Raw genomic sequence first — 11898 nt, 5'->3', positions numbered from 1 at the left:
GACCAGTGGCGTATTAAATGGCTCTACCACCCCACCTTTTGAACCTGCACGACGTATTTCATGTGTCGCAACTTCGGAAGTATACTCCTGATGCTAGCCATGTGATAGAATCTGAATCGGTTCAGTTAAAAGAAGATTTGACACTTCTAGTGGCTCCGGTCAGAATTGACAAAACTAGTATCAAACAGTTGCGTGAAAAAGAGATTTCGCTAGTCAAAGTGTCATGGAGCCGAGTCAGTGTTGAGGAGCACACTTAGGAACTTGAGTCGGAGATGCATGCGGACTACGCACAATTATTCTCAGGTAATTGAACTTGAATTTGAATTCGAATTTTGTGGGCAAAATTCCCAATTAGGTGGGTAGAATGTAAAACCTGGTTAATTAATGACTAATTAACCCATAAATGAGAATTTATTTTAGAAATCCAAAAATGTGATTTTTATGGCTTAATATGATAGAGGATATTGAAACGAGAATTTCGATATCAATTTTGTAGAAATTGGCCCAAGATTGGACCGAACGGGCCAAACCGGGCCAACTGGACTCATATTGGGCCCTTGGCCCAACATAACAAAACCTAAAACCCTAATTTTCAGTACTCTCTCTCCTCTCTAACACTCATACACACTGAAAAGGAAAGAAAAAGGGGGAAGAACACTCTTCCAAAGTTCTACCCTTGTTTGATCTTCAAACGACCATAACTTTTGATCCGGAGATCCGATTGCTGCACCATTTGCGGCCATGTGTTCACCGTGAAGAGCTCTACAAAATCTTCTACTTTGTTCTTGAGGTAAGCCACGTTTTCCCCTCTGAAATCCCAGCATTGATTTTGAGTATTTGGACAAAAATGTTGAGATTTGTGAGCTCTTGATGTTATAGGACCCAACTAGCTTAGAGGAGAGACTTAATCTTGTCTCCTTGATCCTTGGATATTGAGTTATTGTGTTTGGATGTAATAATGGTGGCTTAGGTAGTGTGTATGTGAATATTGAAGTTTGATTGAGATTTTGGAAAGCTTGAAAAAGGGCTTTGGTGTGCAAAAATCTATTCTTGGAGGTGTTGAAGCCTTGAGAGCTTGTGGAAAAGTGATTTAGAAGTGCTCCGGTTGAGCGGGAAAATCGGCTAAGGTATGGTCTCAGTTTCCTGTATGTGGTATGAAAACTTAGGCTAGAGACCCTAAGATAGGAATTGAATTGTTGATGTTGTTGAATGGTTGAGATATATTGTGTGGTCATATGTGTGATTATGAATATTGGTGTTTTGATGGTATGACGCATGAGGAATGTGCATGTTTGATATATGCTTGATGATTGGTTGAGGTTGAATTGTGGGTAAAACCATGTTGATGGTAAGGATGATATTGATTATATGTAATGATGGTTGATTGAAAATGGTGTTGTTGGATATTGGGATGAGGAAGAATATATGACATGAAAATATGTTTGAAATTGAGTTATTTGAGTGAGATGGGTTAAAATGATGGGATGGTAAATTGTGAATTTGATAAAAATTATTAATGTATGAGTTAGGAGGCTTGAGGTTGAATTTTAGTATGTTTTGGTTGGTTTTGAAAAGGGTTGAAATTGGTTTGTTTTGAAAATGGCACTTTGTGGTTTTGTATGAAAATGTGGTTTTTTGGCATACTTTGACGGAGCATAACTTAGACTCCGGATCCCCGATTTGTGCCAAACTTATTTAGAAATAAAATTGGATCCGGGATATTTATTCCGTTCGAAGAACGGGTGAAAAATGATTTGAAACGGAGAGGTTATGCCCGTCGGAAGATTGGGGTTTGAAACTGTGAATTCTGCAGCTTTTTAACTTAGCAAAATTTTTGGCAGCACGCACACCCACGCGTAGGTGTGGCTGACATGCACGCGTCATTTTCAGATTTTCTCTCCCCACACGTACGCATGGCCGACGCGTACGCGTTGATGTGATATTTTAAGTGCCTAGCCAAATTTCCGAGAGTTGTGCGGGACTCGCGCTGGTTTTGTGCGTGGGGCACAAGACGCACCCACGCGTACGCGTGGCTGCCGCGCAAGCATCCCTTGGCCTTTCTCACATCTACACGTGTACGTGGGTAACGCATACGCGTCGTTATGATTTGTGGCTTTCCACGCGTGCGCGTGGGTGACGCATACGCGTCGTTATGATTTGTGGCTTTCCACGCGTGCGCGTGGGCGACGCGCACACGTGACCCTGTTTTCACCCCAAATGTTGATTTTGAGTTTTCAAAGCCAAATTTCATACTTCTAAGCTTCTGATCTCACCTTTTATGTCTTAAATTATTATGATATGCTTAGCAATGAGAAGAGCTAGGGGATGTGATAACTTGTGAGTGAAGAAAAGGGAGAATTAATTATCAATGATGATCAAAGATGATTATATGAGACAGGGAGGATGACGGTGGAAGTGCTTTATGTGCCATGAGTCGAAGAGCTGTATTTGTTACTGAATTGGCTGGTTCTGGATTAAACCATGAGCCGGATGGCTGGGTTATTGCCAAATGATGGCGGAGCCATTATTGAATTATGGCTGGATATGATTGCATATATGCTTATTGAATGAAATGTGAATGTTGCACTTCTACTATCTGAGATACGAGTTTCCCTGGGTGAAAGCAGTGGCTAGCCACCACATGCTCCAGGTGGTGACTTGATACTCTGCTGACCCTATATCGTAAGTGTGGCCGGACACTGTGAAAGTTTCGGATGAGCTTGCCCGCGTGAATATACACTAGCGAGGGTGTTGGATATGAATTATGATTTATGTTGAGTATAACTCGAGTTGGGGATGCACAACAGAGGGACAGTCCAACGGTTAGCTATCGGGACTTGTCGGGCTGGCTTTATAATCGATAGATGAGACTCATCAGCCATTAGGACAGGCATACATCATATGCATATTATGTGAATTCTTTGGAATGCGTAATTAACTGCATATTACTTGCTAATTATCTAAATGTCGTATCTGTTCCCTATTTGTATATCTCCTTGACTGATATAATTGTGTTTGTCATATTATACTACTGCTGGTGGATGAGAGGTCTGCAAGAATTGGAAAGGGAAGTATTAGTTAGACTGAAGATCTTTAGTCAGTTGCCATTTATGGTTTAGCCTGTTTATAAGCTTTGATTTTATCTGATGGAAGTTCTAGGATTGCCTTCGGCTTTCCCAGGATGTTACATGTTAGATATGTGGGTATCGTTACCATGCTGGGAACCTCTGGTTCTCACCCATGCGGATTTTGTGGTTTTCAGATGCAAGACGTGAGGCTTCTCGCTGAGGCATGCTGGAGACTTCTGGATTAGCGAAGATCCTTGGTTCTCGGGACTTTATTTTGGTTATATATTTTTGCTTAGATACTCATTATCTCCATTAAATAATACATACTGTTGACACCTCTCAGAGGATGTTTTGGAGAACAAGTTTTGTATTTCGTCTTTTGGGTTGCTTTTGGGATTCCTTACTTTATATATATGTATATACTTATATGCTCGGACCAGTTATCTTCGCGACCGGATCTTGAGTTTTGATATTCATGTTTTTGGAACTCTTATGTATATATTCTTATAGTAATTTATCCTTATCCGTTACGTCACGTTATCGATTGGAGTGTTGCAATTTTCGATTTACGATTTTGGTTTATCCTTCTCTTCAAAGGCTCCTAGTTATAATCATTTTTCACACTACTATACGTACTAAATTTTTATTTTAGAGGTCGTAATACCTTGCTATTCCTGTTTTATGACTTAAGTAAAAGAAATAACAGATATAGATCGGCAAATAGAGATGATAGATATGGATCAGAAAATAGATATAACAGATATAGATTGGCAAATAGAGATAACAGATATAAATAAGCAAATAGAGATTATAGATATGGATCGGAAAATAGAGATGACAAATATAGACCAAAAAATCAGATATAGATCGGCAAATAGATATAATAGATATAAATTGGCAAATAGAGATAACAGATATAAATCGAAAAATAGAGATGATAAATATAGATCAGCCAATAGATATAACAGATATAAATTGGCAAATAGAGATAACAGATATAAATTGGCAAATACAGATAACAGATATAAATCAGAAAATAGAGATAACAGATATAGATCAGCAAATAGAGATAACAGATGTAGATCGACAAATAGAGATAACAGACATAGATCGGCAAATAGAGATGATAGATCGGATAGAAAAATAGATATAACAGATATAGATTGGCAAATAGAGATAACAGATATAGATCGGCAAATAGAGATAACAGATATAATTCAGAAAATAGAGATATCAGATATAGATCAGAGAATAAAGATGACAGATACAGATCGGCTAATAGAGATGATAGATATGAATCGAAATATAGAGATGGCATATATAGATCAAAAAATCAGATATAGATCGGCAAATAAATATAACAGATAAATTGGCAAATAGATATAGCAGATATAAATTGAAAAATTGAGATGACAGATATAAATCGGCCAACAGATATAAATTAGAAAATATAGACGACAGATATAGATCGGCAAATAGAGATAACAGATGTAGATCGACAAATAGAGATAATAGATATAGATCGAAAAAATAGAGATGATAGATATGGATCGAAAAATATATATAACAAGTATAGATTGGCAAATAGAGATAACATATATAGATCGGCAAATAGAGATAACATATTGCCCTATAAAGCCTGAAATCACTTAACACACATATCAAGGCATCGAATGGTAATAAGATAGGATTAATATTAGAAAATATAAGGCCCAAGAAGCATGTTTTCAATCATAGCATAAAATCAGAAAGGAAAACATAAAGCATGCGAATTGTATGAATAAGTGGGCAAGGACTTGATAAAAATCACTCAATTGAGCACAAGATAAACCATAAAATAGTGGTTTATCACATATATAATTCAAAAAATAGAGATATCAGATATAGATCAGAGAATAGAGATAACAGATACAGATCGGCCAATAGAGATATCAGATATAAATTGAAAAATAGAGATGACGGATACAGATCGAAAAAATAGATATAGATCGGCAGATAGATATAACAGATATAAGTTCAAAAATAGAGATGACAGATATAGATTAGAAAAACAGATATAAATCAGCAAATAGATATAACAGATATGAATTAAAAAATAGAGATGACAGATGTAGATCGGAAAAACAAATATAGATCGGCACAAATATATAACATATAAATTGGCAAATAGATATATCAGATATAAATTGAAAAATAGAGATGACAGATATAGATCAAAAAAATAGATATAGATCGGCAGATAGATATAACAGATATAGGTCGGTAAATAGATATAACAGATATAGGTTGAAAAATAGAGATGACATATATAGATAATAAAAATAGATATAAATTGGCAAATAGATATAACAGATATGAATTCAAAAAATAGAGATGATAGATATAGATCAGGAAAATAGATATAGATCGGCAGATATATATAACAGATATAAATTGGCAAATAGATATATCAGAAATAAATTAAAAAATTGAGATGACAGATATAGATCAGAAAAATAGAGATAACAGCTATAAATTTGCAAATAGAGATAACAGATATAAATTGAAAAATAGAAACGACAGATATAGATCGGCCAATAGAGATATCATATATAAATTGAAAAATGGAGATGACAGATATATATCGAAAAAACAGATATAGATCGGCAGATAGATATAACAGATATAAGTTGAAAAATAGAAATGACAGATATAGATCAGAAAAACAGATATAGATCGACAAATAGATATAACAGATATGAATTAAAAACGTAGATATGACAGATATAGATCGAAAAAATAGATATAGATCGGCAGATAGATATAACAGATATAAATTGGCAAATAGATATATTAGAAATAAATTGAAAAATAGAGATGACAGATATAGATCGAAAAACAAATATAATCGGCAGATAGATATAACAGATATTGGTCGGCAAATAGATATAACAGATATAGGTTGAAAAATAGAGATGACAGATATAGATCAGAAAAACAAATATAGATCGGCAAATAGATATACTAGATATGAATTGAAAAATAGATATGACAGATATAGATCAGAAAAACAGATAGATCGGCAGATAGATATACCAGATATAAATTGAAAAATAGAGATGACATATATAGATTGGAAAAATAGAGATAACGGATATAAATTGGCAAATAGAGCTAACGGATATAAATTGGCAAATAGAGATAACAGATATAAATTGAAAAATAGAGATATCAGATATAAACTGAAAAAATAGAGATGACAGATGTAGATCGAAAAAATAGATATAGATCAGTAGATAGATATAACAGATATAAGTTGAAAAATAGTGCTGACAGATATAGATCAGAAAAACAGATCTAGATTGGCAAATAGATATAACAGATATGAATTGAAAAATAGAGATGACAGATATAGATCAGAAAAACAGATATAGATCGGCAGAATGATATACCATATATGAATTGAAAAATAGAGATGACAGATATAGATCAAAAAAATAGAGATAACAGATATAAGTTGAAAAATAGAGATAACATATATAGATAAGAAAATAGAGATATCAGATATAGATCGGAGAATAGAGATACAAATATAGATCGGCAAATAGAGATATCAGATATAAATTGAAAAATAGAGATGACAGATATAGATCAGAAAAATAGATATAGATCGGCAGATAGATATAACAGATATAAGTTGAAAAATAGAGATGACAGATATAGATCAGAAAAATAGATATAGATCGGTAAATAGATAAAACAGATATGAATTGAAAAATGGAGATGACAGATATAGATCAAAAAAATAGATATAGATCGGCAGATAGATATACCAGATATGAATTGAAAAATAGAGATGACAGATATAGATCGGAAAAACATATATAGATCGGCAGATAGATATACCAGATATGAATTGAAAAATAGAGATGACAGATATAGATCGAAAAAATCGAGATAACAGATATAGGTTGAAAAATAGAGATGACAGATATAGATCGGCAAATAGGGATAACATATATAGATTGGAAAATAGATATAACAGATATAGATTGAAAAATAGATATAGATCATCGGCCTTTTTCGGGTCTTAATGATTTATTATATGACCTTTGTTTACAAAGGTGCAGGTAAGTTTAAAGCTATTGGAAGAAAATGGGGCCTATAGAAAGAAGAGTATTTATTTCGAGGCCCCACGGTGGGCGCCAATTGTTCTTGTCTGGATAACCTGGACGTGACCTCGGCTAAGGGAGTCAACGCCGAGCTTTTGCCTTCAATGCCGAGCTATAAGCTGGGATGATCCGAGTTCTTCGTCCAGAGAGATATCACGTCACGAAGAGTGTGAACAAAGGGGGATTGTACTTGCAAAAGGCACTCCGATGTTTAAGTTAGTACTGAAAATTCAGTGTGTCTGTTGAGAATAAAACGTCATACCTTTATAGGTGAAGTAAGATAGGTCAGTTACGTTCTTGTTGATTATCTGAATTGATGAGCAGTTATTAGGTTTAATAAGTAATAAATACCTGATCAGACAATTTTATTTCAGAATATAGTTCGTTGAGTCTAATTGTAACGTATAATATCGAATTATAACGTAACTGTCAAATTATGGTGTATAATGCCGAATTATGACATACGATTTGTAACGATTATATCAATATGTATGTTATTACTATCTACATCTGGCAGAATTTTAGAGAGTATTGCAAGAAGCCAAGAAATTAAAGCTTTGCTCATGCTAAACGCTTCAACATGGTTTCGAGCATGGCTAGTTATAGAAGTCAATAAGGTGGACTCTGTCACCATCCATCAAACATCATGAGGCCAAAATATCAAATGTGAACATCAAGCAGCGAAGCCACTTAATAATGCAATTTTAATTTGTTATACAAAATTCCAAGGAGATTTTTATAAGATATTTTTTCTATGTACATATATATATATATACATGGCTTATTGTTAGTTTTCTGACACTTTGTTTGTGTTGGACCTCTTGTCTTGCTCCACCTTTTAATTTTGAGCTTGACATGTTTACTGATAAAAAACAAGAAAACAAAATTCTAATACCACTTTCATAATGTGGAATTGTAGCAAAGAAGGAAAAAAAACCAATATACTATATACAAACATTTCACGCTATTAACATAATATCTAAAAAAAATTATATTCAAATAGTGTATTGTAAGTCTAATTAGATAATTGTATCATTGTCTAATTGTATAATTTAAATTTGTAATTTTGAGATTAAAAAAATTATTAAAAATATAATTATTTATATATATTTTTATCAGCTTAAATTAAAAAAAAAGTACTTTCATAATATAATATCAGATTTTTTATAATAAAAAAATTTAGAATATGATTTTCGTTAAATTTTAAAAAAAATTGTATAAGACAAATAAAAATAAAAGGTAAGCTTACCAAATTCATGCAAATTCAAAAAATAGACATGTTAGAGATATAATTATTATATTTTATCCTATACGTTTAAGCTTTAAGAAAATAATTTCATAACAGAAATAATTGTTGTTCTAATAAAATTCCTTTGTTACTACAACAAAAATATTTTTAGTGAAAAATTTTTAGTGACAATAATATAATGAGTTAATGACTACTATATATCTTATTTAAGTTATATTTTTATAATAATTATATATTTACTGTTAGTACTACATGTTATTATAATAGTAATTATATTCTTTTTACAACTATTAAAAATATCTTTAGCGGATACTAAAATCTTTTAGTAATAAAGTATAAAACGACTAATATCTAATTATCGACAAATATACTAGCAGTTATTTTTATTACTGCTAAAAACAAAATAAATAGTCAACAAAAATAATTTTTTTAATAGTGTTCATGACGTGTCGTAATAAAAAACAATTCATATAAGGCCATATAATTGTACACAAAAATTCTATGAATAGTGAAGAACTAGATAAGAACATTAAGCTCAAGACTCAAAAGGAATACTACTTTGGCGCTGTTGTGCAACTCAGCTCATCAGTGATTCCGATCCCTTTTGGTAAATATATATAAAATACATGCATGGCGGCAACGGTGATCTCAATTATCAACTCTGATTATTGTGTTCCTAATTCTATCAAACTAAATATTGATATGGATAAGGGCGTCGCATACATCAACGATGAAGTCATTTTTCGTGTTAAAGAACCTTCTATCTCACTTCGCGATCGCCGTGCTGTTTGTGATGTTTCTGGGAACCCCATTTTCACTCTGCAGAAAAAGGTTTAATAATTTTCTATCTTAGCTTTTATGCATGTCACCGGCTGTAGTCACAAAATCAACCAATATATGATTAAAAGAAATTTTAGGCCAACAAATTATTTTTGTAACTAAATCTACTCATTTTTTTATGTCTCTTCTCTTTCTTCTGTCTTCTTCTTCAAGTAAAATTTATCGTTATAATACTTAACTTAAGGAAAATTATCAGGTGTACCGGAGAACATCGGTGTTCCAGTTATTTTAATCGTGGATTTTAATTAATATATATTATATATATTTTTTATAATTAAGATCAACGGTTAAAACAACTGGAACACTGATATTCCCGGTACACCTGATAACCTTCCCTTACTTAAGCTATTTTTTTGTTTTTTGATAAAAAAAAAACAATATATCAATATATCTTTCTTTGGAAAATTTTTTACCAATTCGATCCGATTAAGGTTTCGATCAAATTGGTTATTAGTACCAATAATATCACATGAATACAAAATATTAGTTACTATAAAAATTATGTTATACGCCAACAAACTATAACTCAAATGACATCCATACTCACTTAAAGGTTTAAATGATTTTTCAACTTGTAAATTTAAATATTAGCTATTTTTATTGATGCGAAAATTCACGACTAATTGTGTGAGGAATACTAATTGCGCAGCTAAGAACGTTGCATGGGCGATGGGAAGTTTTCAAGGGGGCTAGTACAGATTCCGGTGATTTGGTCTTTTCAGCAAAGAGATCATCGATGTTAGTTCCACACAAGAAGAATATTGATCTTGATGTCTTTCTTTCTAAGAATACCGAAGAAACTGTTTGGGACTTTAAGGTTTCCGCTGGAGCTAACAAAAGAACTGCCGATATTTCTGCTCGTGGATCTTCTACCATTCCTGCAAAGGTAATAAGAATTCTTAAAACAGTAATGGTAGGAGTCGATACATTTTGTAATTTGTATTTATTAATTAGTTATTATTAATATTTTAATAATATAAAATTATATTTAATAGTATAAAATTATACATTTTTTTAATAATTAAATGTTGACTAAATTTAAATAAAAGTACATTAGTTTCATTTTAGTCTAGTAAATTTATGTGCATGTCTAGATTTAATTTATAGTGTTTATAGCAAAAAAATTATAATTTTATAACTTCCTTTCTTTTCAAGGTTGGACTCTTGTAGTTTAATTATAAATGTTATTAGTTACCAAAAACAAATGTTATTATCTTTTATAAAGTATTGATTCTCAACTTCTCGTCATAATAAAAATAACGTACTATGTTATATGTACATTAAAGTTAGTCACTAAAATTTATCATAGTATAAAATATATGTTAAAATATAAATATATATTGAAAATAAATTAAATTATACATATATTTATAAATATATTTATAATTGATTTTAATGGTTAATTGTAATGTATAACTAATATTTTTATAACAATAATCATATTATATGATATGTATACTTAAAAAGTTGTCACCAAATAAACAAAATATTAAATATATATTAAAATATAAATATATAATAAAAATAAATTAAATAATATATATATATATATATATATATATATATAATACATAATAACTAATTCAGTAATTAGTTTTAATATGTAAATAGTATCTTTGTCATAAAAAACATTATTAGTACCAATTGAGTTACGGTATTGAATAATATTTTTCACGTTACGAATTTTATTAACCTTATTCATAATAAATATTATTTTTCTAAAATATTTGTGAGTGCATATGAATGTAGATGAGAAATAATCGTGGCATGTTTGAAGTAGAGGTTCAACCGAATGTGGACTATGGCTTCATCATGGCACTGCTAATGATGGTTGACGAGATAGATCATTTAAAGTCTGGTCATAATAATCATAATTCAACTGAGGTTGCAGCGGATGCTTTCGGAGAAGGGGCGGCTCTAATTGCCATTGGTGCGGCTGGGACCACGTATGGCGATGATGGCAATGATGGCGTAACTGCAGATGAGCCATAATAATAATATCATAATTAGTTTAGTTTGTTAGAATAAGGTATGTTTGTTAGGGCGGTAGGTTAAGTTTGACAGTTTCTATGAACTATTTGCTTTTGAGAATAATCTATTTATATATATATATATATATATATATATATATATATATATATATATATATGTAAAGAATGTTTGTTTCGTGATCAGATTATACCTTTCATTTGTTATTAGGTGAATTATAGCATACAGATGTTATTTCATAAAGATATAAAGATATTCTCATTTGTGGAATGATTATTCTACACTTAGTCCTTCTTTTCTTGTGTAGCGAGCAGTTTGACCAAGTTTGGCAGAGCTTGTCCCAAGGATGACTAGTGATACTTGTGATGGAGTTACATGTGATTTTATTCTAATATATTAAAAAACATCTATTCACAACTGATTTAATACATAATAATTAATAATTTTTTAATGTATATATTTTGAGTTTATTGAAATAATTGTTTTGTAATAAATCAATAACTAGTCTATTTATATTGTGTAATATAATTGAAATATTAACTAATGAAATATATCTATTGAATAAAATATTTATTATCACAAAAAAAAATTAGGAAAAAGA

At 31.3% G+C, this 11898-nt stretch overlaps 1 protein-coding gene across 1 annotated transcript; it reads left to right on the top strand.

Annotated features, from left to right (window-relative positions):
* Positions 1–8957: 8957 nt before the first annotated feature.
* On the top strand, positions 8958–11647 carry LOC107637959 (protein LURP-one-related 10). Its single transcript, XM_016341182.3, has 3 exons — positions 8958–9299; positions 9958–10194; positions 11058–11647. Exons 1-3 carry the CDS (start codon positions 9099–9101, stop codon positions 11298–11300), a joined length of 681 nt encoding a protein of 226 aa, XP_016196668.1. The 5' UTR covers positions 8958–9098; the 3' UTR covers positions 11301–11647.
* Positions 11648–11898: the final 251 nt, after the last annotated feature.

This window comes from Arachis ipaensis, chromosome B4 (genome assembly GCF_059453495.1).
Source record: "Arachis ipaensis isolate K30076 ecotype BB chromosome B4, ASM5945349v1, whole genome shotgun sequence".
NCBI classification, from domain to species: Eukaryota; Viridiplantae; Streptophyta; class Magnoliopsida; order Fabales; family Fabaceae; genus Arachis; species Arachis ipaensis.
The sequence above is the reverse complement of the archived record's forward strand: the minus strand, read 5'-3'. Positions and strand labels throughout refer to the sequence as shown.

Coding starts and splice junctions, on each gene's coding strand:
- LOC107637959 (XM_016341182.3), top strand. CDS start 9,099: ATGGCGGCAACGGTGATCTCAATTATCAACTCTGATTATTGTGTTCCT. Junction 9,300..9,957: donor TTTTCACTCTGCAGAAAAAG/GTTTAATAATTT, acceptor CTAATTGCGCAG/CTAAGAACGTTGCATGGGCG. Junction 10,195..11,057: donor CTTCTACCATTCCTGCAAAG/GTAATAAGAATT, acceptor ATATGAATGTAG/ATGAGAAATAATCGTGGCAT.